At 40.5% G+C, this 27905-nt stretch overlaps 1 protein-coding gene across 1 annotated transcript in view; it reads right to left on the bottom strand.

The window, feature by feature from the left end:
* LOC308108497 (netrin-G1-like) overlaps positions 1 to 27019 on the bottom strand; it is a gene marked incomplete at its 3' end in the record, with an annotated part of 58911 nt that extends 31892 nt beyond the window's left edge. Inside the window, exons 1-2 of the mRNA XM_080461477.1 lie at positions 26771 to 27019; positions 1192 to 1835 (exon numbers count right to left, since the gene is read on the bottom strand). Of these exons, the coding sequence (XP_080317603.1) occupies positions 1192 to 1835; positions 26771 to 27016 (890 nt within the window). The 5' untranslated portion in view covers positions 27017 to 27019. The remainder of the gene's footprint in view (positions 1 to 1191; positions 1836 to 26770) is intronic.
* Positions 27020 to 27905: the final 886 nt, after the last annotated feature.

The raw sequence follows: 27905 nt of genomic DNA, 5'->3' as shown, positions 1-27905 counted from the left end.
TATTCTGATTTCTTCTATTCTGATAACCATCATTGTCTATAGTAGAATCTTCTGAAACTTAGGAAATCTGAGAATGATTGCGTTTTATAGATCAGTATGCCGTGACAGAGTTCTGATGTCGTTTTTGAGGGCCTGCTACCAGGCTTCGTGTTATTCCACAGCATTGCACTTGGATGCAATAGTAGTGTAGATTTGCACTATCAAATCCAGAAAACAATAAACAGCAAACCCTTCACACTGAATGTGAACATCCTTGAATGGGTTGATAAGAGCAGCTTGCTATACTTTTATCAAGGATAGAGAAGAATCAAAGACACAATCAAAAGAGACCTTTAAAACTAACCCAACCTCTGATTGCTTCAGAAAGCATGCATAACCTTTTTTTTGCACATTTATTTACTTTTAGCCTACACCGATAAATAGATGTTTTTTTTTCCCCCCTGCAGATTCTTTTAAAGTCAACAGCTGTAATTCTTGGTTCATACAGAACTGAGAGCATTTGTAGTGGCAAATTGCAGTCTTGCGCACCTTGTTTGCTTTCATGTTTGCGAGTTGTTTTGAAAGTGACTGGATTCTACTTGTGAAAAGCTGGATGAATTTGATGCAGTCTAGAAAAGAGCATTCCAGTGCAAACATTCCTCAGGACAAAAGCCAAGTGATGACGTCAAAGTAATAGGATGTTGACGCTTAATAGAGAAGTGCAGCAAGATATTAGGACCTTTTTAAAGCTAAAAACAAGTGCAGATCCTTGATCCTGCTACAAAGATGTCAAAATCTTAAGAGATTTAAACCATCTTCATTGATCAGATTGCTATAGAGAAGGACCTCTCAGTCTAAACAGTCCTTAAAACAATCCGAGACTAAGAAAAGTGATCACCGTTCATCATAAAAGTGCTAAAGCACATGTCAGTGCTATCGTGGCCAAGCCAAAATCCCAGTTGTAAACTTTATTTCACATCTTAAAGGAGGCCTGCAGATGGCTATTCACACATTTCCTATACAACATGACACTTGGCAGGATCTGGAATAATGGGAACCTTGACAGTTACAGATGTGCAATGCCTTTGGAGTATCCCCCAAGAAAAGACAAATCCGTAATGACTTCATTAAGTGGAAGTGGATTGATTACTTTCTGAGGCAATGGCACAACTCGTTTCATTGGCGTAGAAAGCAATAACAAATGGATCTTACCTGCCCTGCACTTTGATGTCAGAGATTGCGTAAAAGTATCTGGACAAGTTGTTCTCGTCCACCATGGTGGCTCCAGTGGCCGGCTTAAGCAGCCTAATCCTCAGATCGGTGATCGTGAAGAAGTCTCTCAGGTTCTTGGTGGTATCCAACTGGCCGTATAGCGAGGCCATGTTGTGAAGCCGCGGCCCCGCAAACAGAGCAAAGCGGTCCTTTATCTCAAAGCGTACCGTTTTGTCATTCTTCCACACGTAGCCGCGGGAGTAGTCCTCCGTGCAGATGATGTCCAGCAGGGTGCGCTGAGTCAGGTCGTTCACCGTCTTGGGCTCCATGGTGAAAGCATCTAGGCAGTCAGTGGCATAAAACTGGTAAGGGGTCCAGGTCCGACCGTAGTCGAGGGACTTCTCCAGAACCATCTGCTCCGGCCGGCCTGACTCGAAGGTGAGCACGATGTCGTCGGTCAGCTCAACAGTTTTGTTCCACGACAGCGTGATGTTAACCTGCAGAGGCTTCGGGTACTTTTTCCATGACGTCGATTGCCAAAACGTTGTAGGGTTACGACCCTCGAAGTCGAACATCAGCTCGGGAGGATGAGCCAGCTCCTCTGTGGTGGCGTCACACTCGTTGTTGCACATGTAAGGGTTTTCCTACAAGAAGCAGAATTAAACATTAGTAAGAAAACACTGCGAGAGACATAAGGGATATGTAATCTCAGAGGAAATTTGCACATATAACTATTCAACAAGAATGTAGACATAACATGACGACTGCCGAGGGCCGAGACATAAGTTTTGCTAAATTCTGCATATACACCGAACAAGCATATATTTTATTACCTGGTTTTAATAAGCTAATATTTCTTTGTTTTTCCTCATGTTTTGTCTGATAATGTTGATAAAAACATCGTTCAAGCACACAGAAGCAGGAATCAGAGTGAATACAGACATGAGAAGAAATAAAGCTGCCGTCTTCAAGAAAAAGCCAAACATGAGTATTGTATGTAATTTTCAGTTGATTCATAATTTTACACGGATCCCTGTTGGGCTTATCAGGAACTGTCGCATGTGGCAATGGGTTGTAAAATACCCAGATCTGCAAGCTTGTATGGAGAAACAAATTTCTCTCTGTGCTTATATTTTTAATGCAAATGCTAAGACTTAGTAGTTTTCTGAGATAACTTATTTAAATACAGACTCACCTATATTGAAGACACGAAAAAAGTTATACCCTTTAAAGCCACGAGGACTTCACAACCCTGCACAATGCAAAAATGTCTAGGCCAAATGTAAGATATAAACATAAAATTTTAGAAGAAAATTACTTAAAACTAGTGAAATTATCTGAAAAGAAATCTTGAAATAAATAGTATTTTAAAATCTAGATTCAAGATTATGCTCTAATATCAAGGACGAAACATAAGTAAATAACTTTTAATCAATTATGTCTAAAGAATCATATTTTAAATCTTGGGGAGAGACCCATAATTTGCAGTTCATGGATCTCTGGCTGCTCTTGTGTGTGTTGGGCCCCTCCTTGGTTGGGAATCAATGGTCTACAATATGAGAGATGAAAAATGAAAAGAAGAAGAAAAAAGAAAAAAGGAAGCAAAGAAAAAAGACTGAAGAAAATAAACATGACAAATACAACAACATAATGCCCATAGGCATGCAGCTCCCCAGAATTGTTGGGATATTTTTAAATAGCCTTTCAGTGTTATTGCACAAGTAATTTTTTTGCATACTTTGGCTTGTATTAGAGAACGTCTCATTCTGTGAAAGGAGGAATAGGTCAACTTCCACCAAACTTTAATTGCTAAAGAAAAAAAAGAAAACTGAAGTTCGAAGGTATCCAAAGAAATTTGACTTGTCAAAAGATTTTCTGTGTTGAAAATAACAGGGATAAGCTGCACCGTGTGGTTTTAGGAAGTAAAGCAATTGAGATGTCAAAAAACAGTTAAATATTTAGCTCGGGGATGAAATATTCAGAGGAAAAGTGGATTTCTGGAACACTTGTTAGTTATAAAGCAACTTGCTGTAATAGTTTCACCATCACGATTACAAACCCCTAAAACATCCCACAAGCCCGCAGTAAGTCCACTTCCCCTTGAAAGGTTATTCATTTTCCCCGTTGCCATATTGTGACTCCACAGCCGCACTGGGGAGGAATTCTTTCACTTTCAGGTCAATGTGTATTATATAATCTGCACAAGTGATGTCAGTTGGAGAGCTACCGGACGGTGACCCTCTCATTAAGATGACACCATTCTCTCCGTATCCACATTGAGCACCATTGCTGCCCACGCTGCCACCCAAATCGCCAGTGTAATTGATATTCCTGTGTGGTATTTCCACCGAGATGGGAATGGAATCCCGATGAGTGTTTCTTATGAAACGCGCAAAGGGACATGCATTTTTCATGGGCCCGTGTCTGCTCCGTACCACAGACATCCAGTGGGTCTCCATGTTTGTGAGAGCATGTTTGTGAGGAGAGAGAGACAGAAAGAAAGAAAGAAAGAAAAAAGAGAAGCTCTTGATTTGTTTGTGTTTATTTGGGTGGGGGATAGAGAGCTCTGAATGTGTTTGCTTGTGTGCACATGCAGTATGCATTTGTGTGTTTGTGCAGAAGTGTGAGAGGGAACATAGAGCGAGCGAGCAGGAGAGAGAGAGAGAGAGAGAGAGAGAGAGAGAGAGATGAAAGAGGGCCAGAGAGCACAAGACACACTCCAATTGACATTCCTGTCACCTCTGCTCCAGGAACAATGAGGTTAAGTGCTGATGAGATTCAGATCAACTGTAAAGCAGTTCAATAATCAGCAAACCTCTGACACTCTACATGCAAAATCATCGAAAGGTGAGAACAGTGCTATCTGCAACATTAGTCACTTATCTCTCCGATATTGCAGTGCATTCAACCCAGACAGCCACTTTCTTGAGCGAAGATCACTGGCAGGAATACTGATAAGCAGACACCATTATATTTCATTTGAAAAGACCAATGGCTGCTTTTTTGTCTTTGAGTAAGTACCAGAAATTCGTCTTGCTCCAAAGGAAAAAAAAAAAAAAGCATGTTCTTGATGTTTAACTTTTTCACAGGAAGATGTATGAATGACTCGCCTGTTTTAGATAAAAATCTTCAGTCGATTTTATTTCCTGTGGGACCACGAAATGCTATCAACCACTCGCTTCTCAGCTAGGAGCGATAACTATTCAATGAAGTAGAACAAGACCCAGAGATTGTGGGTTACTAGGCCCGCTCAGCTGACTCAAAGGCGCATTGCATGATCCAATTAGGAGGGTAATAAGGGTTATGCTGTTAAGACAGAGTCTGAGAAAAGGAGTGAGTGGGAAGGAGTGAGAGAATCTAACCTTTTTGCTGCATGTGTTTTTGAAGGCAGCTCTCGGTTGCTAAAACTGCTCCGCTCTCACGCCCATGCACGCCCACACACATGCAAAGCGAAAGCCTGAAAGGCCACGCTGTACCCTGAAAGCAGAGCCGTAGAAACGAGAGAGACTGGAAGGAGTGGTAATAGGGTTGATGGGGGCTGCCTGAGTTCTGCCACAGGGACAATAAATTGTGGTTGAGTCAACTGTTTACCGATGGTGTGTGTGCCGAGTGTCGTTATATCTGGAGCTTGAACAGCCTTGGAGGCCTGCTTATAGCCCACTCCTCTGCGGAGAGAGGGACGCATGGAGAGAGGCAGACATTGTAAGAGAGAGTTATTTCTCCGTTGTCATCCAAGAGCATGAATTTTTCACTTATGTATTCGTTTCATTTGCTGTCACGGCTCGGTTCGGGGGAGCAGTGGGGTGGCTGCCTTCGTATTTTCTGAAATGGGCACCTTATCCATAGATGATATAAAGAAGTCTGACTGCAGCGTCCGTGTCTAATGAGAAAAACAATTTCCTGGCAGAACAGCGAGAAGCAGAGTAAATTGAAGCTTTAAAGAGAGCGAAATTTGCCTCATCACACCAACACAAGTGTTCGGAGGCCAGTGGAAAGCAGTCATAAATTCGATCCATAATCATTCTCTAGGTGTTTGCCTTGACTTCAGGCCTTCGGGGAAGAGATCGCTCTGTCCAAGAAGGCCGGCCATGACTGAGCACAGACCTTTTATAAAATCCCCCTCCGTCATTAATAACACACAATAATCCAAAGGCATTTCCTCTCCCAGTAAAGCCCACCGTAATGGACTGGTTTTCATGCAGTCCTGTTTACGTGAAATGAAAGACTTGGAGAAAATGTTGGGACCTTTAATCGGATTTCCCAGAGTGGTTATTTAACAACAAAAACAGTGCCTTATGAGGATCAATACCTTCTGTGGTCAATTAAGACCAAATGTTTCAGCTGCGGGAGAGGAAAATGTAAGCAATTGAGATGAAAGAAAGTTAAGCTCTTAACCAAAAAAGGATAAATGGAAAATGTAACCTAGATTACTAGATTGGTACCTTTAAAATGTGATTATTTTATTATTGTGATTGTAAATGGTGAGCCTCAGACTGATCATTACCAACAAGTGCAGGGATGAGGATCTGTGGTGAATTTAAATAGGTGTCGAAGACATTAAATGGAACTGTACAAGGGAGTATGACTATGTATTTTGTGCAGGTGTACACTTTAAACTGAACCTTCACATCTTGTCTATTCTGTTTGCACAGCACTTTGATCCACTGTGGTGTTTTCAAAGTAATTTATGAACGAGGTTGATATATTGTATGTTGACCAGTTTTATGCACCTCGATGGCATAACCTGTAATCAAATATCTTGAGTTTTATGAAGCGTGACAAATCAATGAGTGAATGGATTATATATCACACAAGATTCAATAAATCTCCCAATTTCATTTTTGTTGGTTTTATTTTGCTTTGACGCCTCATTGCAGACATCTCTGACTGAAATGAAGCAAATTCAATAACAGCGGGCTGTAATACTAATTTCATATTGCCACTTATGCGTTTGTTCCATGGTTAACTTCAATTCATGTCACAGATGGTCAGATAGCTTTTCCAATTTCACACCTTTTGACATTACAGTACACAAAACACTGCCAGAGCTTCTAATGGCCTGTTTCACATTGGTATTACTGACATCTCTATTGCCAGCCGTGGCCGACGTGCAACGGAGCCCAGCTGGTTTCTGTCGACGCCATGCTATCGGTCTGGGAGCGGTGGCTCAGTGCAGGAGGCCCGAGCAGCAACTCTGCGGCTGGTCGCTGCTAATGATGTCCTGATCTCTGCAGCCTATAAGGTCAATCCAATATCAGGGAGTCAGGCAGTAGGCAAGTGAACGAACAAGGAATATACAGTATAGACTGCAGCTGGGGATGTATACCTCAATGTCATTCACCGGAGTACAAAGCAATCAGGACATCCAGTCGTTGAGATTGTGCAACTCAGTGGCGATGTAGAAATCGATGGATTGAAGAGAAACCGGGGATGCATGACGATATCGGCACATCTGTATTTGCCGATAAACACAAATAAATGAAGCAACTGCTTTTCGTATAGCGATTTCATTTTGTTTCTTATTTTTTGGGGCGCAACCAGAGTGAACACACCATGAGCACGCTATGCTGTCAAGGAAAAGAAAAAAAAAAAAAAGAGGCGTCATTATGTTGATGAGTGTAAAATTGGGAAAAATCGAACATGTCGGCTTGTGTGAAGATTTTTTTTTTTAAGTTTTAGAAACTAAATAGCCATTTGCAATGAACGGTCAACGTTGGTCATGCAAAGAGAAATTGAAACTCGCAGGAAATCCAACCAGGATCGTTTCCCGGTTCTGCTCCGTGTAGCACGCAGACACCTCAGTGCATCGTAAACGGCTGTTCAGTGGTTCCTCCCACCTCATAACGTTCTGAGAATATTGAAGAAAGAGTTTACAGTTTTATCTTTCAAAATGTGGTTTACATGTAAGTCGCAATAGTTTTCTTGCTTCGGTCTTTCAGCTGTCACAAAACAACAGCAGTCCCACCATCGGGTTGACAAAGGCATCATAACTTAATTGTGATTTAATGTTGTCGGTAGTAGTGGATTGGTGGATTATATTATATTAGCACTCAGTCAAATTAAATTTCACAAATATTGGCATATACGATATCGGCACATACTCAGTATCGTCCATCCCTAAAACAAACACAATATAAAGAATGAATTTCACCTTAAGCAGTGTGATTGACAACTTTCACACTGTGGAAATACGCATTATACAGATGCTAATGTACTTCCACCCACACACACATTTAAGAATGCCTGATGTTGTGCGAGGCAGATGTTTAAATGAGTGACATATGGCCTATGAGACTGACAAAGCACAACCTCCTGTTGATGTGCCTTTTGACAGAGGATGTGGCTCCACTGATAAATCCTCCAGCCAATGACAGCTGCTGTTGAAGGATGGGAGCAAGCAATCCAACCAATCAGTTCAGCTGACAGAATTCTGGACCTGGAGCTCAGATCACAGATTGAACTTACGACAGTTTTCTACTCTGGCCGTCTTCTTCAAAGTGAGGTTATTATTTCACATTTGTGACAGTCGGGCTTTAACTCAGAGACATGCTTCCAGCTTCGCTTCACAATAAATCTTCTTTCTGAATGTGCACAACATGGCTTATTTTGTTTGAGTGATGCCGGCTTTAGGATAAAAAGACAATGCTATGCAAAGATAAGCCCACCAGGAATTGAGTGAGAAGCCACCATAATGAAAACTATGATAAATATTGCTGTGGGCCATTCACAGAATTGGCCTTCCAGTTTCAAATCTGAGTTCAAAGCCGGATGACCCAGTAAAACCCATGCAGACACAAGAAGAACATGCAAACTCCCCCCAACAAAACCAAAGCTCAGATCTGAATCCATGTATTGTAAACCACTACACTAACACTGTGTGATGTCACAATAAAAATAAAAACAAATCATATGCCTGTTCTGGTTGAGATCAGTGATTCCCAACCGGGGGCTCCGACCCCCGTGAGGGCGCCAAAGATTCAGGAGGTTTGCGACGCTTCATTTTACTGAATTGTTTTACTTCAATTTACTTAATTCACTTCATTTTTAGGCGTATAATGACGTTTTATGCCTTAAAAATAGGTGAGTATGCATTTAATCCATTTATCTTCCAGATCTATTACATTTAAGGTTTTAAATCAAAGTGGATTATTTATTTAAGAATATTTTTAAAGGTTTCAAAATTCCGCACTGTAAGGATATGGGCGTGTTGATCGTGAACATCCTGTCTCCAATATTCACAAAGGTAACCTTGCAAAGTGATCGAGAAAAATACTGAAAGCTGAAATGGTCATAGAGAACAAAAAGTGCACCAAGAGGGTTACATAGAATAGAAGAAATGGACAAAATTAGAGCTAAATGCAACTTTTACAGTGAAAAACTAGCGAATGAAAGTTTAATACTGCAAGTTGAATTATCAGAGTGTAACAGTGTAAATCCAAAGAGTTTATCCTCAGAGAAAAGGAACTCATCATTACATAAAATAACTAAGTGTATGATTATCCTTTAACTTATATTTTTTTTACAGTATTACAGGGTGTGGTGGGCTGTCACTAAGGTTTACAATGGTAAAATGTGTGTTGTGAACGGCTGGTCTAGATTAAAGCAGTCCAATGCAGGATTCTGTATTCATCTGGCTCAGTTCGTAGTGTCACTGGCATTTCCAACAATACACCCAAAGATGTAAACAGACGGCACAGTAGGCTCCTTTGTGGTGTGCATTATGCAACAGAACAGTCCTCACATTCACGACAATGCTGTGTGTTTTCCCCAAATGCACTTATCATAATATTGTGGTGGTGGAGTTGCTTTCTGGGAAACACATAATTGCTTGTGCAAATAAACAGAAAACGGTATTCTTCTGTTGCTGAAACGGGATGCAAGGTGCCACGGCTCTGATGCTTGTCTGCTCCTGCCTTTTGTTGACTGTTCAGCAGTTAGACTTTATTAGATGGGCGTCTCCATCTGCTTATTTAATGTGGGTCATTGTTCTGATCATTTCATACCTCCACTAATAAAATGCAATAACTAGTAATCAGGGTGGATCCTCCAAGAGGCCAGTTTATTATCTGAGATAAAGGTTTTTAATGGACAGGAAATGCCTATTATTGCAAAGAAATGGTTATCTTGAGATTGTGAATACCAGCTTGTCTGGATAAATTCACATTAGTGTGATGTCAATGATATTTGTAGTCAGATTATTTAACTTATTTACAATTTTTTGGGTTAATCTATGGGTTTGCTCTTTAAAAGCATTTGCTCACCTTTTGAAGTAAATCTATAATGTGAGCGGCTTTAATATCAGGCTGAGAGGTTTGTCCCGAGCACTCTGTCCCTTCCTTGGCTTGGTGCCTCCTGGCTGTGAAAGGAGTCTCTCCCACCGGATATAAGGTGTTGCTGGATTAATCAGCCCATCATCTCGCTCGGCCTTACACCTTCTAACCCTCCACATGACACCTGCAGACCTGTCGCCGGCCCAAACCCCCTCTACTCCACCTCCAGATGTCCATCCGCATTCACAGGGTGACACAAAGAGCGGGTTCGACAGCTCAATTTCACTCAAATGTATTAAGCAAAGCTACAATAATTTGAGTTGTAGGGATAAAGAGAAGACGTCATGAGGTTGGTTTCCAGGTAGATCTCTGGCGACTTTCCTTAAGAGGAGAGGCCGCTCAAGTGTACACAAAGAGTGGGTGTTGATCCTTTCAGCGCTGGATATAAGGTGAACGGAACAGACAGCTGAGATGAGCCATGGTGAGATATCGATGGAGTCAGAGCTTTGGCAGAAACTCAATAGAGCTTTAATGACCTGCAGTCAGGGCCAGCAGTGGCTCACAACTGAGCCAGGCTTTTCATTCTTCTGACCTTCAGAGCAATGAAGGACGGGCGAATTGCACATATGACCTACGTGTGCTCCATCATATCATATCTAAGGTTGGAGGGTTATGAAAGACCTGACCAAGGCATGCTGGTAGTTCAGTACTGTGCCGGCGCCATCAACACAAAGCAAACAATAAAGCAGCGTAGAGACAGCTAAATAAACATAAATCAAATTTATGTATCCTATATAGCAGACCTGGGCATTGTTCGGCCAAACGTGGCCCGCGTGAGGAAAATGTAGAAACCGAAAACAAATCAGTTCATGGTGATACTGTTTCGTCCATTTTCACTATTTTGAACAGGCATCGAAGCTCTGCACTTCCTTTCTTCTTTTTACAACGATTGTTCATGAAAATACAATTTCCCACTTCTGTCATATATTGTACTTTGTTGTTAATATTTTCTGGAGTTGTTTTGTTTTGGACAAATTAATCTTGGTTATTGAGTATTTGTACTCAGTATCGGCAAATAGCTAAATGTGAGTAGTCATACTTATATTCATCCTGTAAAAACCTGGTATTGGTGCAGTCCTAGTTTTCAGTACTTTGAGTTCACGAGTGCTGGATAATATTCCTGACTTTTCCTGAGAGACAAATATCAAAATACAATAACTTTAAGTGGCAAACAAATACCGTGTTTTTTCCAGTGGAATTACTGGGTGATGGTCTGAATAACAATGTTTTTTTCATTGTTGAGATGTTCTGATGAAGTGGACCGAAGAGGTTTTTAATATGTTGCTGGGTTTCTGGTAAAACTATGCAACTTTATTATGATATGATTTTAGCCTGACAGAAGGAGCGGAAAGAGTTCAAATGCTATAAAGACACAAAAAATGTGGAGCATTACTTAAGTGATGGAGGTTCAGGGGTGACTAACTTGGGAGTGAATAAGATACGTAGATTGTTTCAGGGCCATCGTTCTCCTTTTGAGCGTAATATGTGAGGCTGCACACAGCAAACAAGATGAAACCGTGTATGCATCAGGTGGTTTTGCAAACATCACATCAGAGGGCGCAGAGGGGATAACTGTAACTTGCTATTGGCGCGGTTGTGTGATCAAAACACAAACTTCTCCCGGCGCTCGTGTTTCAATTTGCCACATGCCAAACACTGCGCCCTTTGGAATCCAGCCCTCGCCAAAGCAGTCCCTTTGAGGGTTGCAACACAGCCAGTCTGGCCTTTTGAAGTGCGCTGCTTGGCAAATAAACTGCACCACGATCCAGGGCCGCTGCCTTGATTGGGATTCACGGGGCGTCGGCAGACGAGGGGAAACGCACTCCACATTAATTAACACCTGGCCTCATTATCTGTCCCATGTGGCCGAGTCCCACTGGGGTAAATTTAACACCGCCTTGTTGTCACTGGGGATACTGATGGTGAGATTTAATATCGACGTGCATGGAAATTCTATCACGTTCACATTTGGAAAACAAAATTAAAGCCATTTGTTCATCATTTGTTTTTATTTGTGTGGTTACACACCTCTGTATTCAAAGTGTGTGTTGATAGAAGCGTGTGTGTGTGTGTGTGTGTGTGTGTGTGTGTGTGTGTGGTTGTAGATTTCTGCATGTGCGATCTCGGCTGTGTGGGGGATTAGATTCTCTCTGATGTCAGGATTCAATAAAAAGCTTTAACATTGCTATAATGAGAGGATGTTTAATTCTCTTTGGTAGACCTCTCTCTCTCTCTCTCTCTCTCTCTCTCTCTCTCTCTCTCTCTCTCTCTCTCTCTCTCTCTCTACTCTGTCTTGCAAAGCAGCCATGGCAGAATAAAACACTACAAGTCTGATTTGTAAAAATGGAAGTCTTTCTTGTCGAGGCACTGTGGACAGAGGGCTGAACATGGTCATAAACAGAGCACAGGCATTTAGCAACGCTTTCATGTTATTGCCAAAACAGCCGTGCCAGGAAATGAAAATTTGAGTCCTATTTACTTTAACCATGCTAAAAATATCTGAACTCCTTCAGTAATTTTCTGCAGGTGTCTCCAGGCCTGAAGATGAAGGGTTTTGAAATGTGGCCAGTGGATGAATTGGAGCTCTCTCTCTCTCTCTCTCTTTCTTCTAGGGTTTTTATTTGTTCAACCGTCACCATTTCCCTTCACAAGTGCTCAAACTTAACAAAAAGGATTTTGTCTTATTTGTCACAATCAAATCAAACTGAAAACGACTCAGATATATCTAAATATGTCCAAAAGTATTATTATTAAACGCGCACGTTTGCGATTGCGACGACTACGCTTTCAAGTGAAAACGCAAAAGTTTCATTGCGGTTTGGGTGGCAACTTTTCGAAAAAGGACTACCAAAGTGGAACCTTTCGAAAACACTCCGAATCTGTCTCCGTGGAAACGGGGGAAACGCAACTTTTCTGAAACACTTCTTCTTCACACGCGCGAGGAGCAGGACAATGACAACAATGTTTCCTCCAGAGTGTCACGTCTCCCAGTCCATATTCTCCTGGGACTTGGTAGTTTTATAGTTTACAGTCACTGCAATAACAATCTTCCTTGTTTGTCCATACGAATGTCCCTGTACTGTTAATGTTTAGAGTGTATTGTTGTCTGCACGCATCTATGTACGTATGGTTTCAATAAAAAAACAAACAGCACCCACTAGTGGCCCAACATGCTAACTACACTGCTTTCAGCGCTTTTACAGTTTCCATGTAAGCGGATATCATTTTTAAAGCATTGCCGTGTAAACGTGAAACTTGTCTGAAACAAAAATGCAAAAACAACGAGTTTTTACTGGATAGGTTGTAAACGAGGCCTGTCTTTATGTTTAGCACCTTGAGTAATTCTTTGACTGAGTTGACAAACTCACTGTAAAAATAAACAAAAAATCTTTTTACGCTTCATGACAAATGGGATTAGGGGCCATAACTGGGCTTAGTTATAGAATGTTGAGTGGTGGTGGCAGACTCAAGATGGGAGCAGTGAGCTCATGATGGGACGATCACGGTTTGATACCCAACGATTCTGAGGCAGTGTCGGGAAGAGCATAAAGCGTAAAATTTGCAGGTTAAAATCCGATCATCATGACGATCATCAGTTAAAAATGTATAATTCCACAATTTCTCAGCATACTGTTTGTGCCTGAATGTATGAGTAGTTCACATATTCACTGGCAGGCTTTAACGGTTGCTAGTTGGTATCATTTTTTTTAATGAAATATGACATCACTTCAATCAACTTGAAATTTTCTTTTTTTTTTTTTAGGTTTTAGCCTTAATGTGTCCTGAATAAGGCATTAAATCTGTCAGAGAACCTTATCCCGGCTGAGCAAACAGCCTCATGTGTTTTGAATTCCGCATTTGCAACACTAGTTTCCTCAATTTCTCAGGGATCAACTCTGACTAATCCCTTTGTAACAATTCAGATGACAATGGAATGGAGTGTTAACGATACGCTCATTGGTTACCCTAAAACTAATGCGTTATTTTAATATGAGCAGTGTTAACCCTCGTGGGGATCTGTCACTGACTCGCAGCTCGGTCTTTCACGACGGGATGCAGGGGTCATCGCGTGGGAATGGCTGGAATCTGGGATGAAATTGAGAGAGTGAAAGAGAGACGGAGCGAGCGCCGAGAGAGAAATTGCTGCATTGTTCATCAGTGCGTTAGCTCATAGTGTGTCAACTCATCCACCATCTTTTCAATCTGCATAGTTATTAGAGGCTTTTATTAATTTGAAATGCCAAAGTGAGGAAGAAAGCATTGCTGAAATGTCACCCTTTTCAATGAGCATGATAAAATCACGGCAGCCACTTTTGGAAGTGAACATTCTCTTTCCCTTTGGGTTTTTGTCCCCTTCTCTCTTGGTCTGTCTGTCTGTCTGTCTGTCTCTCTCTCTCTCTCGCTGTCTGTCTCTCTCTCTCTCTCTCTCTCGCTCTCTCTCTCGCTCTCTCTCTCTAGCGAAGTCTCCTTCAGTCTTCCTCAGATCGATACGGCCTGACACCATGATGGCTGCCTTTCCTAAGGGGAGGTGGGTCGCAACAGTTGCCTGTCATCTCAACACTATTTCTCTTTCTCAAGCCTCGCCCCTTTGACTGATTCCTTAAAAAAATGAAAATAAACAAACGAAAAACAAACCGAAGAAGAAAAAAAAATTGTCGCACCGTGAGCGTTGACCTTTTCACGTTTCATTTTCTTTTTGACTTGTTTAGGATTTCAGCACACTTTTGATGTGCTGTACATATTAACACCTTAAAGCAGAATATCTGTCTTTAGAGCGTGGAGGTCTTTCTATGTGGAGTTTGCATGTTCTTGCTGTGCATGTGTGGGTTTTCTCCCATCAGAACTCCGATATGAGATTGTCCCGTTTACATGAATATTGAACAAAGTGATCAGATCGATGTGTGGGTTCAGATGCACCAACAATATAATACCATTCAATCAGTGGATCATTCCCAGAATGCTTTGCACTTGATGTGACAATGTCCTCCATATGAAACAGTTACTTTGTACACTTCTTTTTTTTTCATACATCTTGCATGAAGCGTTATGTAGTGAACACAGCAGGTATAGGGGCAATCTAATCATGGCTCCATTTTTAGCAGATCAGCAAAATGAATCTCATTGACCAACCAAAAACAATCTTTGAGGTTAGTACAGGGGAGTCAAACTAATTTTAGTTCAGAAGCCACATTTTCATCTTGAGTAGAGCCATAAAGATCTTAAAATTTAAACTTTAAGGTTTTTCTTTATTGTGGTGCAGAGTATATGTGATAAAAATTTCTATATTTTCACAATTACTATGGACAATTAATACAATATCAATAAAAATGTAATTAAAAAAAACACCTTCTGATGCAAAATACAGTGAAATGTCCAAAAAAGGAAAATAAAATGAAATGTTTTTACAAACTCACCCTGACAGCATGGCTTTGAGGCTAGCTTGATAGCAACGAGGTTCCTAGCTTTTATGGCAGCAACACCGATATCTCAGCTCGGGTCTCAGTGTTGTGTTGTGTCGCTACTCTGAAGAAATTTGTTTGAAAAATAAAAAAACAAGATTGTTCACATTTTCTTGGCGTTTTGGCCGGATTGGAGCCTCATGCAGGCCCACGGGCCTTACGTTTGACACCCAAGCTTTAAGGTCTCAGGATGATCTATAATCGAAAAGATATTGAATCAAATCCAAAAAGAGAAGGCTAATTCTTTATCTGTTCCACCCTGAGCTCAAACCGCCAAATAAGTAAATTTGAAGCATCTTCCCTGCGTTTGAAACCACATCCTGCTGTGATGGATATAATTAGAATGGAGACTTTATTGCCTCCTACAGACCATAACAAAAAAAAAACCCTACATACAAACCTAATGCTAATCAGAAGCTGAACTCCAGAGACTCCCACACTCATCTTTGTTCTTATGTAGTCGGTCGATGTGTTTGGAATATCTTAAGACCTGTTTAAGTTATTCATATTTTATATTGATCAAGGAGCTACTTGGATGGAAGGGAAATACCCCCTACTGTGTTATGTATTCCTCTTCTACTGAATTATTTTCATCACAGACATGGAGAACAATCGTTGCCCTCCTCTCATAATGAATGATGCTAAATCTCAAGAAGACCTGGCAGTACAAATGATATACAGTGGCAAGAAAAAGTTTGAAAACGTTTAGGAAATTCCTATTTTTCTGCATTTTTGGTCATAAAATGTGATACAATCTACGTCTAATCAATGGAGCTGAGCAATGGATGGATGGATGTTGCTTTCAGCAACAAGGATGTACACATACAACAGTACTTAGACATGACGCCAGTTCTAAAATCAGGATAAAGAGGCACAAAAGTGAGACGCTCAGGAAAAAAAAAAAAAAAAGGAATCGCTGTGACCTGAAGAACACTGTTAAGAAAACACAGAAGTGGTTTCTGGGAAAGCTGTGAAGTGTCTAGTGACTCAGATTTTGGACCCAATAGAGCTTTAAATACGTTAAATAAGTGAATGTGGCCTTTTAAAACGTCTGCAGGTGTAATGCCGTCATTTTCCCACCGACCCAGACATTTGAGTTTAGAGCGTTCATTTCCCATGAGAGCACTGCTTGATTACTTGACACTACTCGGTCTGGACCAAATTGTCATCGGTGTCTTGAGGGAGGGGAAGTCCTTCACACGCACATGCACTCCTCTTGTAGGGGGGGGGGGGGGGGACCTTCAGCAGATGGGATTGCCAATTTGAGATTTTTTAGGTGGCAAAAGAGAAACCGGTTTGCCAACGAGCCTTTGAATAATTAAATTACTGTGTCCTTTACATTATGAAAGATGTGAAATGGGTGCGCAAACATTGAAAACAAAGGCATTAATTTGTGTGGGGAGACTTCAAATTTGTATTAATACAGTGTAAAGTGCCCTGATATTTCTTTATTTCCTCATTATAAAGATTATAAGAGCTTATAGAGACACGGAATATTGTTAGGGAGCTCAAATATGGCTTCTATAAATACTGACTCATAACCCAAACAATCTTTCAGTAAACAGAAACTTTTCCACAAGTAATCAACAAAAACATTTAAAGGGGGGGGAAAAAAAAGTCACATACACATTTCTGCATTTGGGTCAAGTGCCGCTTGAGCTGACTGTGCTTTCCCACCACTTGTCGAGTCCCCAAGGCACTTTATACTATTGATCACATTCACCCATTCACACACACCAATGGAGGCAGCTGCCATGCAAGGCTTAGTCCATCCATTTGGAGCCGGTTGGGGCTCAGGGACATGGGGACAGTTTGGGAATTGAACCTTGCAACCTTCCAACTGAGAGACAACCCGCTATACACAACTGAGCCACACATCACATCACACATCAGAGTCATTTTTAAAAAGTCATTCTCATTGGCTAAAAAGGACATGAAAACAGGCACAATAACTAAAATAGGAATAATAACAAAAACCACAAGAAATAAAAAAGACTAAAATAAGTTAAGACGGCTGAAATGTCAACATTTTTGAAAAATTGTTCAAAGGGTGAAACTGCTCAGTCAGCTGCTTAAACAGCTGAAAGTGTAATGAAAAATGTACTATCCTAAACTTCATAAATGAAATGTAAGATGCAGTTTTTGCACATATATTTGCGGCTTCACTCAAATTTGATTTAGTGGAAAGTGACTAAAGGTTACAGCCGAATAACAGAACAGAAAGTTCAAACCAGCTGAAACTTCTTTAACATGACAATAAGTTATTCACTGTACTTAAATGACCCCCGCAGTCACCATCTCAAGCCAATATGATAGTTTATGAGTAAAACAACGTAACCCAAAAGAAGTAAAAGAAACTATTACAATGAATTAAATCAATTTAAAGCATCAAAATCAAGTGCTTCACTACCGGGGCTGAATTAAATCTGCTATCTAAGAATGACTATCTTAGTAGTTCATCACAAGAGTTTTGTACAATAAAATAAAAATGTTTTTGTATTACTTCACATAAGAAATATTAATGCTGCGGAAGTGTGAGAAGAGAAACACGGGCTGATACCACAAGGAAAAAAGATTTTGTTCATTTCATCTCTTCTCCTACAATTTCCGGAACCTAAATAATGCTAACGGAAGCAGCCTTTTTTTTGTTTCTGCATAAACGTAAACCCCAAGGAAGAGAAAACTCATTGTAACGTAAACATTTATGGAAAATGTGGAATTTCAAAATGTGATAATGGATGAGCTATGAAGTGGGAATTCGGTTTCATTTCGCCTGTTTAAGATGGAAACTTGGTGCAAAGGAGCTCTTTGATAATGTAGAATTTAATCTATATGTTAATTACAAATCAATGTGACAAGTCCTACATTTTCCCTTGGAAAATATATAAATAAAATTATTCATGTAGAGTTATATCAGTCTGAACTGAATATCACCTATCTGGTAACCTTTAAGGTTTCCACCAGAATTAAAATCTGGACTTAGTTTGAACTTCTAATAATGATCAAATGTATTCTGATATGTGTGTGCCGGTGACTGGAACTGTGTCAAGTGGAAATATATGATATTTTTCACCACATTTACAACACAGTGGGCAAACATAATATGAAGAAACATCAGGGTTTTACAGCCTGCTGTGTGGAGCAGCATGGTTCCACCACATCTTCTCGCTGAATCTTAATACAATCTACGATAAGAAGTGTGCAATCTGTCTCTGACGGAGAATTATTCACAAGCGTTCATGTTTTCATAATAAGTATAACTGGGCAGTGCTTCGGTTAAGTGGTTAGCACAGTCGCCACGGGGTTTTTCTATGTGGTGCTCCCATGTTTTCCTGGTGCCCGCTGTGAGTTTTGCCACAGTCGCGCGTTATCCAACCTCAAAACATGCTTTGGGGTTAATTGATGATTTGAGATTGGGGATGAATGTGGGTGTTGGTGATTGTGTGTTGGATCAAGATGGACTAGATATAGAGCAGGGGTGTCAAGCACATTTTTGTTCAGCGGCCACATGCAGACTAATTTCATTTTGAGTGGGCAAAACCAATAAAACCTTTAAATTAAAACTTAAATGTTTTTTCTTTGTTGTGGTGCCGATTATATGTGAGGAAAATGTATATATTTTGACAATTACGACTAAAAATAATTACAGTCAACATAAAGGCAATTTTAATGACAATATGGGTGTTTTTACAAACTCACACCAACAGCATGACTTTGAGGCTAATACGTGTTTGCTATCATTCATGGCAGCATCACCAATATCTCAGCTCAGGTCTCAGTGTTATATTGTGTCCACTACTCTTAAGAAACCTCTTCAGAAATCTATGTTTTCTTTGAAATGATTGCATTATACTTGAATTGGATTGGAGCCTCTTGCAGGCCGGTTTTGGCCCACAAGTCGTGTAGAGCATGGATATACAACTTTGACATTCCCACTCCCATCAGGCCAAGCTGTGTCTCTCCACCTCGACCACAAGGCTTTTTAAAAATGTCAATTAAATGTCTGATAATTCACTCAACATGCATGCATTTGAAATCAATTCATTGATAAGGAAAAAGTTCAACTAATACCAAGGTTGATGTGATGAACTTATCTGCGAAGGCAACAATTCATTAATACTTGGTAATTGACTCTAAGATGGATGGATGGATGGATGGATGGATGGACGGATGGATGGACGGATGAACAAACATGTCTTTGTCATTCGAGGTTGAATGCCACAAAGCAAAATTGCAAATATTAGCATACCTTGTTAAGATTTTGTTTACATCTTTGTGAAAGGCTCAAAACCTGATTCTTAAATCTTTTTTAAATGGAAAATGAATCAATCACCTATTCATATTATGACATGTGCTTCATTTCTGCTCTCAAATGTTAAGCTGTCCAGTAAGACTCCGTCTACCTGAACCACAAAGCCCATCATTTCCTTCTATATCTGCATGCATAATTCATCCGTCTTAGTATTTACAACCCTCAAAGAATTAACCTGCCACAGATCCCTCGGGGGTGGGGGTGGGAGTGGAGGTGGGGGGGTAATGCCGACATATCTCTCTCTGTCAAGTGCTGGCGTCATATGGAGCTCCCAACCTCCACATGTTCAAACACGACATGGATATTATGCATCATCAGCTGACAGAAAACAAGGGACGGGGAAATTAAAAAGCCAGGAGACAAAAGAGGTGGCAGGCGAGTGAAGGAATAAATGATGAGTTCTCCCCCCGTCTTCTGGCGGAGTCTGGGGACATGTTGCATGTCATCTCGGTGTCTTGGTACGCAGTGGTGCGGCGATGATGTGCCGGGCAGGGCCAGTTCAGAACAGAGTCAAGGGCAGCGGGGTGACGGCAAGTTAAACGCTCCAACTGTTCTCTGTCTCCAAACAAATATATGGATGAGTGAATTTTCAGCTGAGAAAAGGGGAGTACAGAGATCAAAGAGGGGCAATGACAAGTTCAAAGGTGACCCCTGAACTGCTTTGTTATTTCACCAACTGCAGATAAACGTGGACTTTACGGGGCGGATGCTCAAACTGCTTGTCTGCGGACAACACACTCTGAAAAGTTATACTTTATAGATAAATGTGCTAAGTTGTGTCTTCAAGCAAGGAATTAAAAAAAGATATAAAAAAAAATCCATAATATCATAATTTAATAATGAAATCATATATTATATATGGCAGAATTAACAAGCAAAATATCAGTCACATAGGAAATCTTATTTTGCAGAAACAGAAGGAAGGAAGCATTTCTGTGTTTGCAAATGTGATTTTGACTTCTCAAAAAAAGAGTTTGAACTGATCAATTACTTTTATTTAAATGAGGGATAACGACGCACATCTGTGTCTTCAGAAAAAAATGGTTTAACTTCATTGCAATATCAACACCGTGCACTTTTTTTTAAAGTCAAATCTCTCTTTGACCTGTGAATCACAATGTATTATATGTAATTATTATATTATTAACATAATTCAAACAAGAAAAATGACTCCTGATCTGACCTTGAGATAATTCAATTACACTCAAAGTTTACTGAAAATTCCTTATAATTTGAATATAACCAAGTATACCTCCTCTGTATTGACATAAAATTAAGTTATAATAATAATAATATTTCTATCTTTGTCTAATTGATAGCTTTATAGCAAACAAACAAATTTTATATATACAGCTCAGATGTTTCTCAACATACTAAAATATTTTCTCTTTATCAACAATGTTACAGAAACAAGTTAATAATTGAATAACGATCGATTTTATGAATCTTTTCTATTGAAAATCAAAAACATAACAAAAATAATGGCGATATTAAAGGTCCAGGGTCTTAAAACCTCTATTAGACATCAACATGTAAATATATGCAGTTTTACATGCCACGTCTCAACCAGGAAGGTAAATAGTTATTTTTCTACTTCTGCTTTTCTCAATTTCCATACCTGCTTAAGAATTGCTTGAAAGACAATAAAAATGGAAATTGTCATTCATATAGAAGAAAAGAAGACACTTGACACTATTTTGATTTCATAGTTGTCCACAGTGACAAACAGAAAGTATTCATGTTTTCTTTTTCGAACAAATAACTAATGTTTATCTTGAAAAAAGAAAGAGCTTTGTGATGGGAACATTTCAGAACCTTTCCCAGATGATGTGTCAACACAAGGCCAATAGATGCATCTCTCCTGTGCAGACTGTAGCTAATAAGTTGCACAGAGGTAGAGTTGAGCCTCATATCTGCACATATTTCTTCGGGACCTCGGAGCCTACGTGTGCAGCCAAAGTTACTTCCCTTTCTCTTGCCCATAATCTATTTCTGATGTCTGTTACGTCAGCTTTTGTCTGCGTGTGCGACACAGATTGAAGCTTCACAATGACTCTTGTCATTGCCCGCGAAGATAAGTCTCTTGCATTGACTGTCAATAACGTGGCCGTCTCGGAGCAGCTTAGTGGGAGCTCTCGTCTTGTCTTCCCTCCCTAAGCCTCCGAGGGGGCCGTGTGGCGAGCTGGCAAGCGGCAGCTCGTCCTCATCCGTTCTGAGAAAACTGAATATAGTTCAGAGGAACAACACGAATGTGCCCAGTTAGATCCGGAGTAGCTGGCAGAAGCACGCTTCCTGAAGCGGTCTCAGAAGTGTTTACACATTTTCCAGAGTAATGTGGTAGAATCATCATGACTGCAAATAGTGGGTAGCACGTGGGCGGATGACATCTTACTCAAAGCTCACATTAATTCATTTTAATCAATCGCCGGATCCTTACGTAGATATTGTGGGAGGACAAAGTGTCTCCCTCAAAGGTCCTGCATTGATCAGTGCGGTGTGATGGTAGCAGGCACAGACTACTGACAAAAGCGAGTTTATTTATCCGGCATAACCAAACTGTGACCATTTTGCAAACAGCCATCTGTCCAGTGCTTATTTATGTTTTGTGGAATTATGTCTATTCCCTCTGAGTGGAAACTACAAATAAATTGATTTAACTCTGAAAAAGCATGAAAATTAAACCATCTTCACAATGAATTGGATGTAATGGGCTGGTACTTTTTAGAATTGCTATTAAATTGACCAAAGATAACCTGATTTGGACTTTTGGGACAGAGGAGGGCTGTGATTAAAAACACGTTTGTGTCTGTTACCCATATCAGAGATGATTATGAGAGGTTTTTGATGCAGATGTCTTTCAGCGGGCGCTCTTCTGCATTAATAGCTGCTGTTCATTAGAGTCCGTGTGGTGCAATAGGGTAATAATTGTCTCGCCTACGACCATTCAAATGCTTCTAATTGGATCATTTATATTAATACCGCATATTAAAACTGTCTTTTGTATTTAATTACAACAGGGATCATTACTAATTTTGTCTAAATCCTGAAAAATGGAAACAAACCAGAACGTATCAACAAATCAAACCCTGACTGCATCCAGTTGTACTACAGTGAAATCAGCTTTAACTGGCACGCTGCCTGTTCTATGCTGAAAAAGAGCTCAGAGCCCGGCGCTGAGTGATAGTGAGTGACAGTGCCACTGTGCACTGCGGGAGAACGGGCTTAATACCAACACATTTTGCAGAGCCCCCGAAGGTCTGCAGCTAAAAATATAAACAAGGCTAACTCCTTGATGCAGAACACCTGTCCCAGACGCTGTTTATCCTGGACTGTCTCAGCTGCTTATCCTCAGCACTCCATAGGAAAGAGGCCAGATAGCTGAAAGGGGGTAACTTTACCATTTTATCACACAACACAAGGCCCTTGGACCAAAACCAGACTGACAAATTTTTTTTTATAACAAATGTCTTCAGAGTAAGGAACACGACACAATACTGAACCGCGAGCTGAGATATTGGTGATGCTGCAAAGAAAGATGGCAAACTAGCATTAGCCTCAAAGCCATGCTGTCAGGGGGGAGTTTGCAAAATCATGCAGAATGCAACAGCTATAGGAGAAGTTTTCTTTGGAGATTTCAACGTATTTTGCACCATAAGTTTTCAATAAAATTGGCTTTATGTTGCAATTGCAGTGAAAATATCAATAGTACCATCACGTATACTCTGCGGCACAAGAAAAGAAAAACTCAAAAGTTTAAATTTAAAGGTTATTAGGGCTCTATTTTACCAGTCTGACCCACTCGAGATGAGATTGGGCCTGAACTAAAATGTGTTTGACACCCCTGATGTAAAAGATTACTTTTTTTTAACGGTTTATATAATATCCATGATAACAGCCTCTGGTATAACTATATCTGGAGGAGCTTAGTTAGGACCGAAAAAAGAAAAAAAAAAACCATCCCTGAGCGACAGAAATGGGAATCAAAAGCACAAGGTGGAGGCGGGAAGGAGGCGGGAAGGAGGGAGACGAGTCTTCCAGGATTCTTTGACCATCCGCGGCGAGTTAAACCAACTCCTGGGGAAACTGATTAGAGCAGCAACACAACTGCAGGCAACTTTAGCGATCGGCTGAAAGAGCTCATTTGCATGCCTCTCTCATCTCGGGCGAACTCTCAGGAAGCACCGGTGGATAAGGTCACCGGTGTCAGTCTGCCTGTGCGCCAGCGGAGAATGTAAACAGATCAAACACACAACAGCCATTTACGCGGGTCCGGGAGGAGAACGTGTTCTTGATCATCCGTACAATGATCAGCTCAGATTCATGTCAGAGGTGATGGACATCAGATTAGGGGACATCTGAAAAGTCACATCACTGAGGCATGCTGCCAATTCGCCACACAGCTTGTGTTTTTGCCCGTTTGAAGGTAAATATAACACCACAATCATGAGGTGATCAGAGTCAACTGTTCTTTTTTAACTTTTACCTCCTCAACGCTCTCTATTAAAATAAAAAAAATTAAAAACCTGTGTGATAATGAAGACATACCTGTGTTGTACAGTGATGGCTTTGTAGCTTTTGCCTTTTTGCAAAGTTTTAGCTCTTTTGACTTAATGAGTTGCTATTCATCACTTTGACTGCGCAACGTGTAGTAGCTAAGAGCTTCTAAAATGAATCACCTATCCCTCTTGCTTCTTCTTTTTGTGACTCAATACACCATCTTGTGGTGCACACGTGAATTGCAAGGCCAAACAGGATTGTGCAAGTTAGAAAACGTGCAGATTTGGAAAGTTTTATGACAAAATTCTGCTTATCACTATCAAAACAGAGACTCGGTTGTGGTTATCAGGCTGTAGATGTTGCTCTTATCCACTGGTGATGGCATCCATTAGTTAACAGTCATATATTTATCAAATTATCACATTGATTCAAATATTTGTGTACCACTAACTTCATGAGAGCCGCAACCCTACCACAAAATGAGCGTTGTAGAACAATACAAAGCTATTTCTGCAAACTCTTCAACCGTTGTGTAAAGTGCCAATACTTTGGTTATCAGCTTCTTTGAATCGCTTAATGTCGTCATTCATGACTTTGGAAAATTACTATAGACTATAAGTTCTGAGTTTTTGAGGTGGAGCCATTGACCCTAAGTAAATATGGATGTGGTTTCTCACACTGTTCAGAAATAATGTAACATGTGCCGGTCGTACATGCTGCCATTTGCTAGAAGACTTTGCTGGGAGCAGCGAAATGTCCAAAACACATTCTCCTATAGCTGTTGCATTCGATATGTTTTTACAAACTCCACCTGACAGCATGGCTTTGAGGCGAGTTTGATAGCAACGAAGTAGTAAGCTTTCAAGGCACCATCGCCGATATCTCAGCTCAGGTCTCAGCATTGTGTCATGTCACTACTCTGAAAAAGAATGTGTTAATAAAAATGTTTTCTATGGAATTATTACACGGTCCTTTGTGGTTAATTTGGCTGGATTAGAGCCTGTTGTGGGGGCTTTATGTTCAACGCTCATGTGTTAAACAATCATACATGGCGATCTTTAATCTATTCTACCTCACAAAATACAAACTTTTCATGCCATTAATACAAATAAATATAAATACCAATAATCCCTCTTAAAACATTTTAAAAATGACTAGTTGATGAAATTTTAAGGTAATTTATCACAATTTTACCTCACAAATATGAGAGATGAGCCACAAATTTATTTCCATTTAATATGGAAAACTTAGGTAAAAATTCATTGATAAATATTATTGATTCCAGTATGAGAACATTGTAGTCTGGTCAATCAACGTGCATGTTTAGTAAAAAAAAAATGTTGGACTGACTTACAGATGACAAAATGTTCAACTTTAACTACTATGTGTTTGGCTTGTTCTCTGGTCCAGTTGAAGCTTCTTGCAACATGGAGACTTCTGATATCGGGTGATTTAAAATGCAACAAATTTCAACGAAATAAAAGGGTGATTTACAGTGATTGTGACATAATGAACAAATGTAGTGATAATACTACTAAATTTCAAAGATTATGGTAATCCTTTTTACTGAAGAATTAAACAAATACAATTTGTCCATGTATTTGGAGTTTAGGATAAATATCACAAGAAACAAGTCATGAAAAATACCAGCATATGAAAAATATAAAACGTCGTATTCAAGAATGATGTTGATGAAAACGATCCGTCCACATGATCGAAAAAAGGAAACGTGAATCAAACATTGATTCAATTCAGCAATTACTGTAGAGAGGGGGAGAAAAAGAAAATCTGCCCACTTTTATTTTTTGTCTGTATTTTTTCTTTATGCTCCTCGCGTTATGTTAATGTTGCACATTCGCGATTATCTACTGGGCTGCTAAAGGTTCCACAGTTTGTTTTGATATAAAGCCCCACGGAACATCACACCCGACTGGAGACCGGCTCCTTTTTCATCCGACAGTGGCATTAAATGTCTCAATGCCATCTGGAGCAGCGAGAATAAAAACTCTCCTTTTTAAAGATGCCTATTTTAATTGGCAAATATTTACTTGCAGGAGCTCTCAGCGGGCACGCACACGACTTCTAATGAAGCACTTTCAAGCCTACGGGCGTGCGCCGCTTACGACGAGCGTGTTTCTAAACAAACGCAACCTGGGCTTGAACTGTTGATAATGGTTGATAAGGGCCAATGAAACACAACGCAGAACAGCGTTGCAGAGGACCATGCAGGACATATTAACAGCACCACGTACATCCTGTCACTTCCTCCATGCGAGTGCATGTGTGCATCTCCATTCATCTCATCGCACAATTTCAGCTCAATTACCTTGATACTGATATAGAGGGATAGAAAAATAATTTACAGTCTGTCTTAATTTTGTAATTCTCATCAATACTAAATAAACTCGCTTTTGCTTTCTTGCGTACCTGCTGGCGACGTTGTTGACAGATGACGTCACGTAAAACTCGCTGGGTTGTACTCCGTGCAACATGATCGGACCCAATACCAATGTCGGTGTCGGTGCATCCCGACTGATATATGTTCACAACAACAAACTGAAAGATTTCAGTAAACTGCTTCTCCAAAGGAAATAAAGGAAAAAGAAAATAGCTGCATGTAAAGCAAATGAACATGTGGTTGAACAGCTTTTAAAGATATGCACTAAACATTTACATTGTTTTCAGCGAAATCTCATGTTTTTGCTTCTTGAGCTTTTATAACCTACTACATATATTGTAGTCCACTATATTAAAGTAAATATTCAATTCTGTGTGCATGAATGAGTCCAGATGAGTGTGCTGCTGTGGCAGGTAAAGTGTGCATCCCGACGCGGCGCGGATCTATGTGTACATTAATCTCTGCTGCAGCAGCGGCACATCGCCTTGTATGCTCTGCTCTCTATCCCTGACCCAGAATGCTGTGTGATCCTGTCCACAGCCTCATTTGTCTCCATCAGGGGACAGGCGAGGTTACGACTCACCAAAGCGCAGTATGTTTCTGGCGGATCTCCACACGTGATATTTGGGGGGTCGAGGGCCACTCGCAGGTACTTTGTCATGTCGGTGGCTTCTGGCTGACAGGCCATGTAGTCCCATGCCAGGCCCTCCTCGGTATAGATCTGGGATTTGCACACGTCATAGTGTCCCCAGGCTGATGGGTAATGTTGCATAGCGTGTGCCACACTGGTGCACAAAGCCTGCAGTGCGAAGAATACAGGCCAAAGCATGGTTGATCTTGTTCTGTACGCTTTCTGTGAAATTCTTCTTCTTCTTTTTTCTTCTTCTTTTTTTTTTTAAAAGTCTTTAAAACACCAGCTTTGTCACAGAAATGACAATATCACAAAGACGGTTTCTAAATTTACAGCTGTGAACGGCAAACGGCAGCATTGGGAAACCGTGGCACCATGTTGCTACTTTTGTGAGAGCAGCTTCAGGCAACGATTAGCGACCCCCATTCAATTATTTTGTCTTTGATTGCCACCACTTCTGCCTGGATGATGAAGTGTGCCAACAAGTGAGCTTTTTCACTCGTGCTGATGGCTGATGAGGGGGTCAACCGACGGTCAAATGTGATGTGCGCGGACAAGTGACACTCCTCATAAGTCAGCGGACGTCTCGGCTTGATCCTCCGTCAGTCGTGTTCGTTCTGAAACGACGTCATCCTGAAAGACAGAGACAAAGAGAGTTTGGTGAATTCAATTGGATTTTCTTTCTTCAGCGCCAAATACAACTCAGTCGTTCAAAAGCGCTTTTACAGAGAAAAACCCAATAATCGTATATGAGCAAGCAGAGGAGAGAGTGGAAAGAGAAAAGGTCTCTTTTAACAGGAAGAAACCTGCAGAACCCGACTCAGAGGTAGAGACTTTTTCAGAGCGTTTTTTTCAGAACTCGACTCAGACTGGGAGACTTTCTGCAGTACCAGACTCGGAGGTGGAGACTTGCTACGGTTCCAGTTTGGGTTAGAGGATCGAAAAAGAGAAAAGGAGCGGACAGCCAGACAGATTGCGGGGCATCTCACGATGTTTTACCACACGCATTTACTGCATATGGAAAATCTGCCATTGTTTCTGTGCATTTTTGGATAATATTTATTAATCATCTTGCCAAAAATTGCTT

Source organism: Lipophrys pholis, assembly GCF_963383615.2.
Source record: "Lipophrys pholis genome assembly, chromosome: 1".
In the NCBI taxonomy this organism is placed as follows: Eukaryota; Metazoa; Chordata; class Actinopteri; order Blenniiformes; family Blenniidae; genus Lipophrys; species Lipophrys pholis.
Note: the sequence above shows the minus strand (reverse complement) of the source record. Positions and strands in the feature narration are given on the sequence as shown.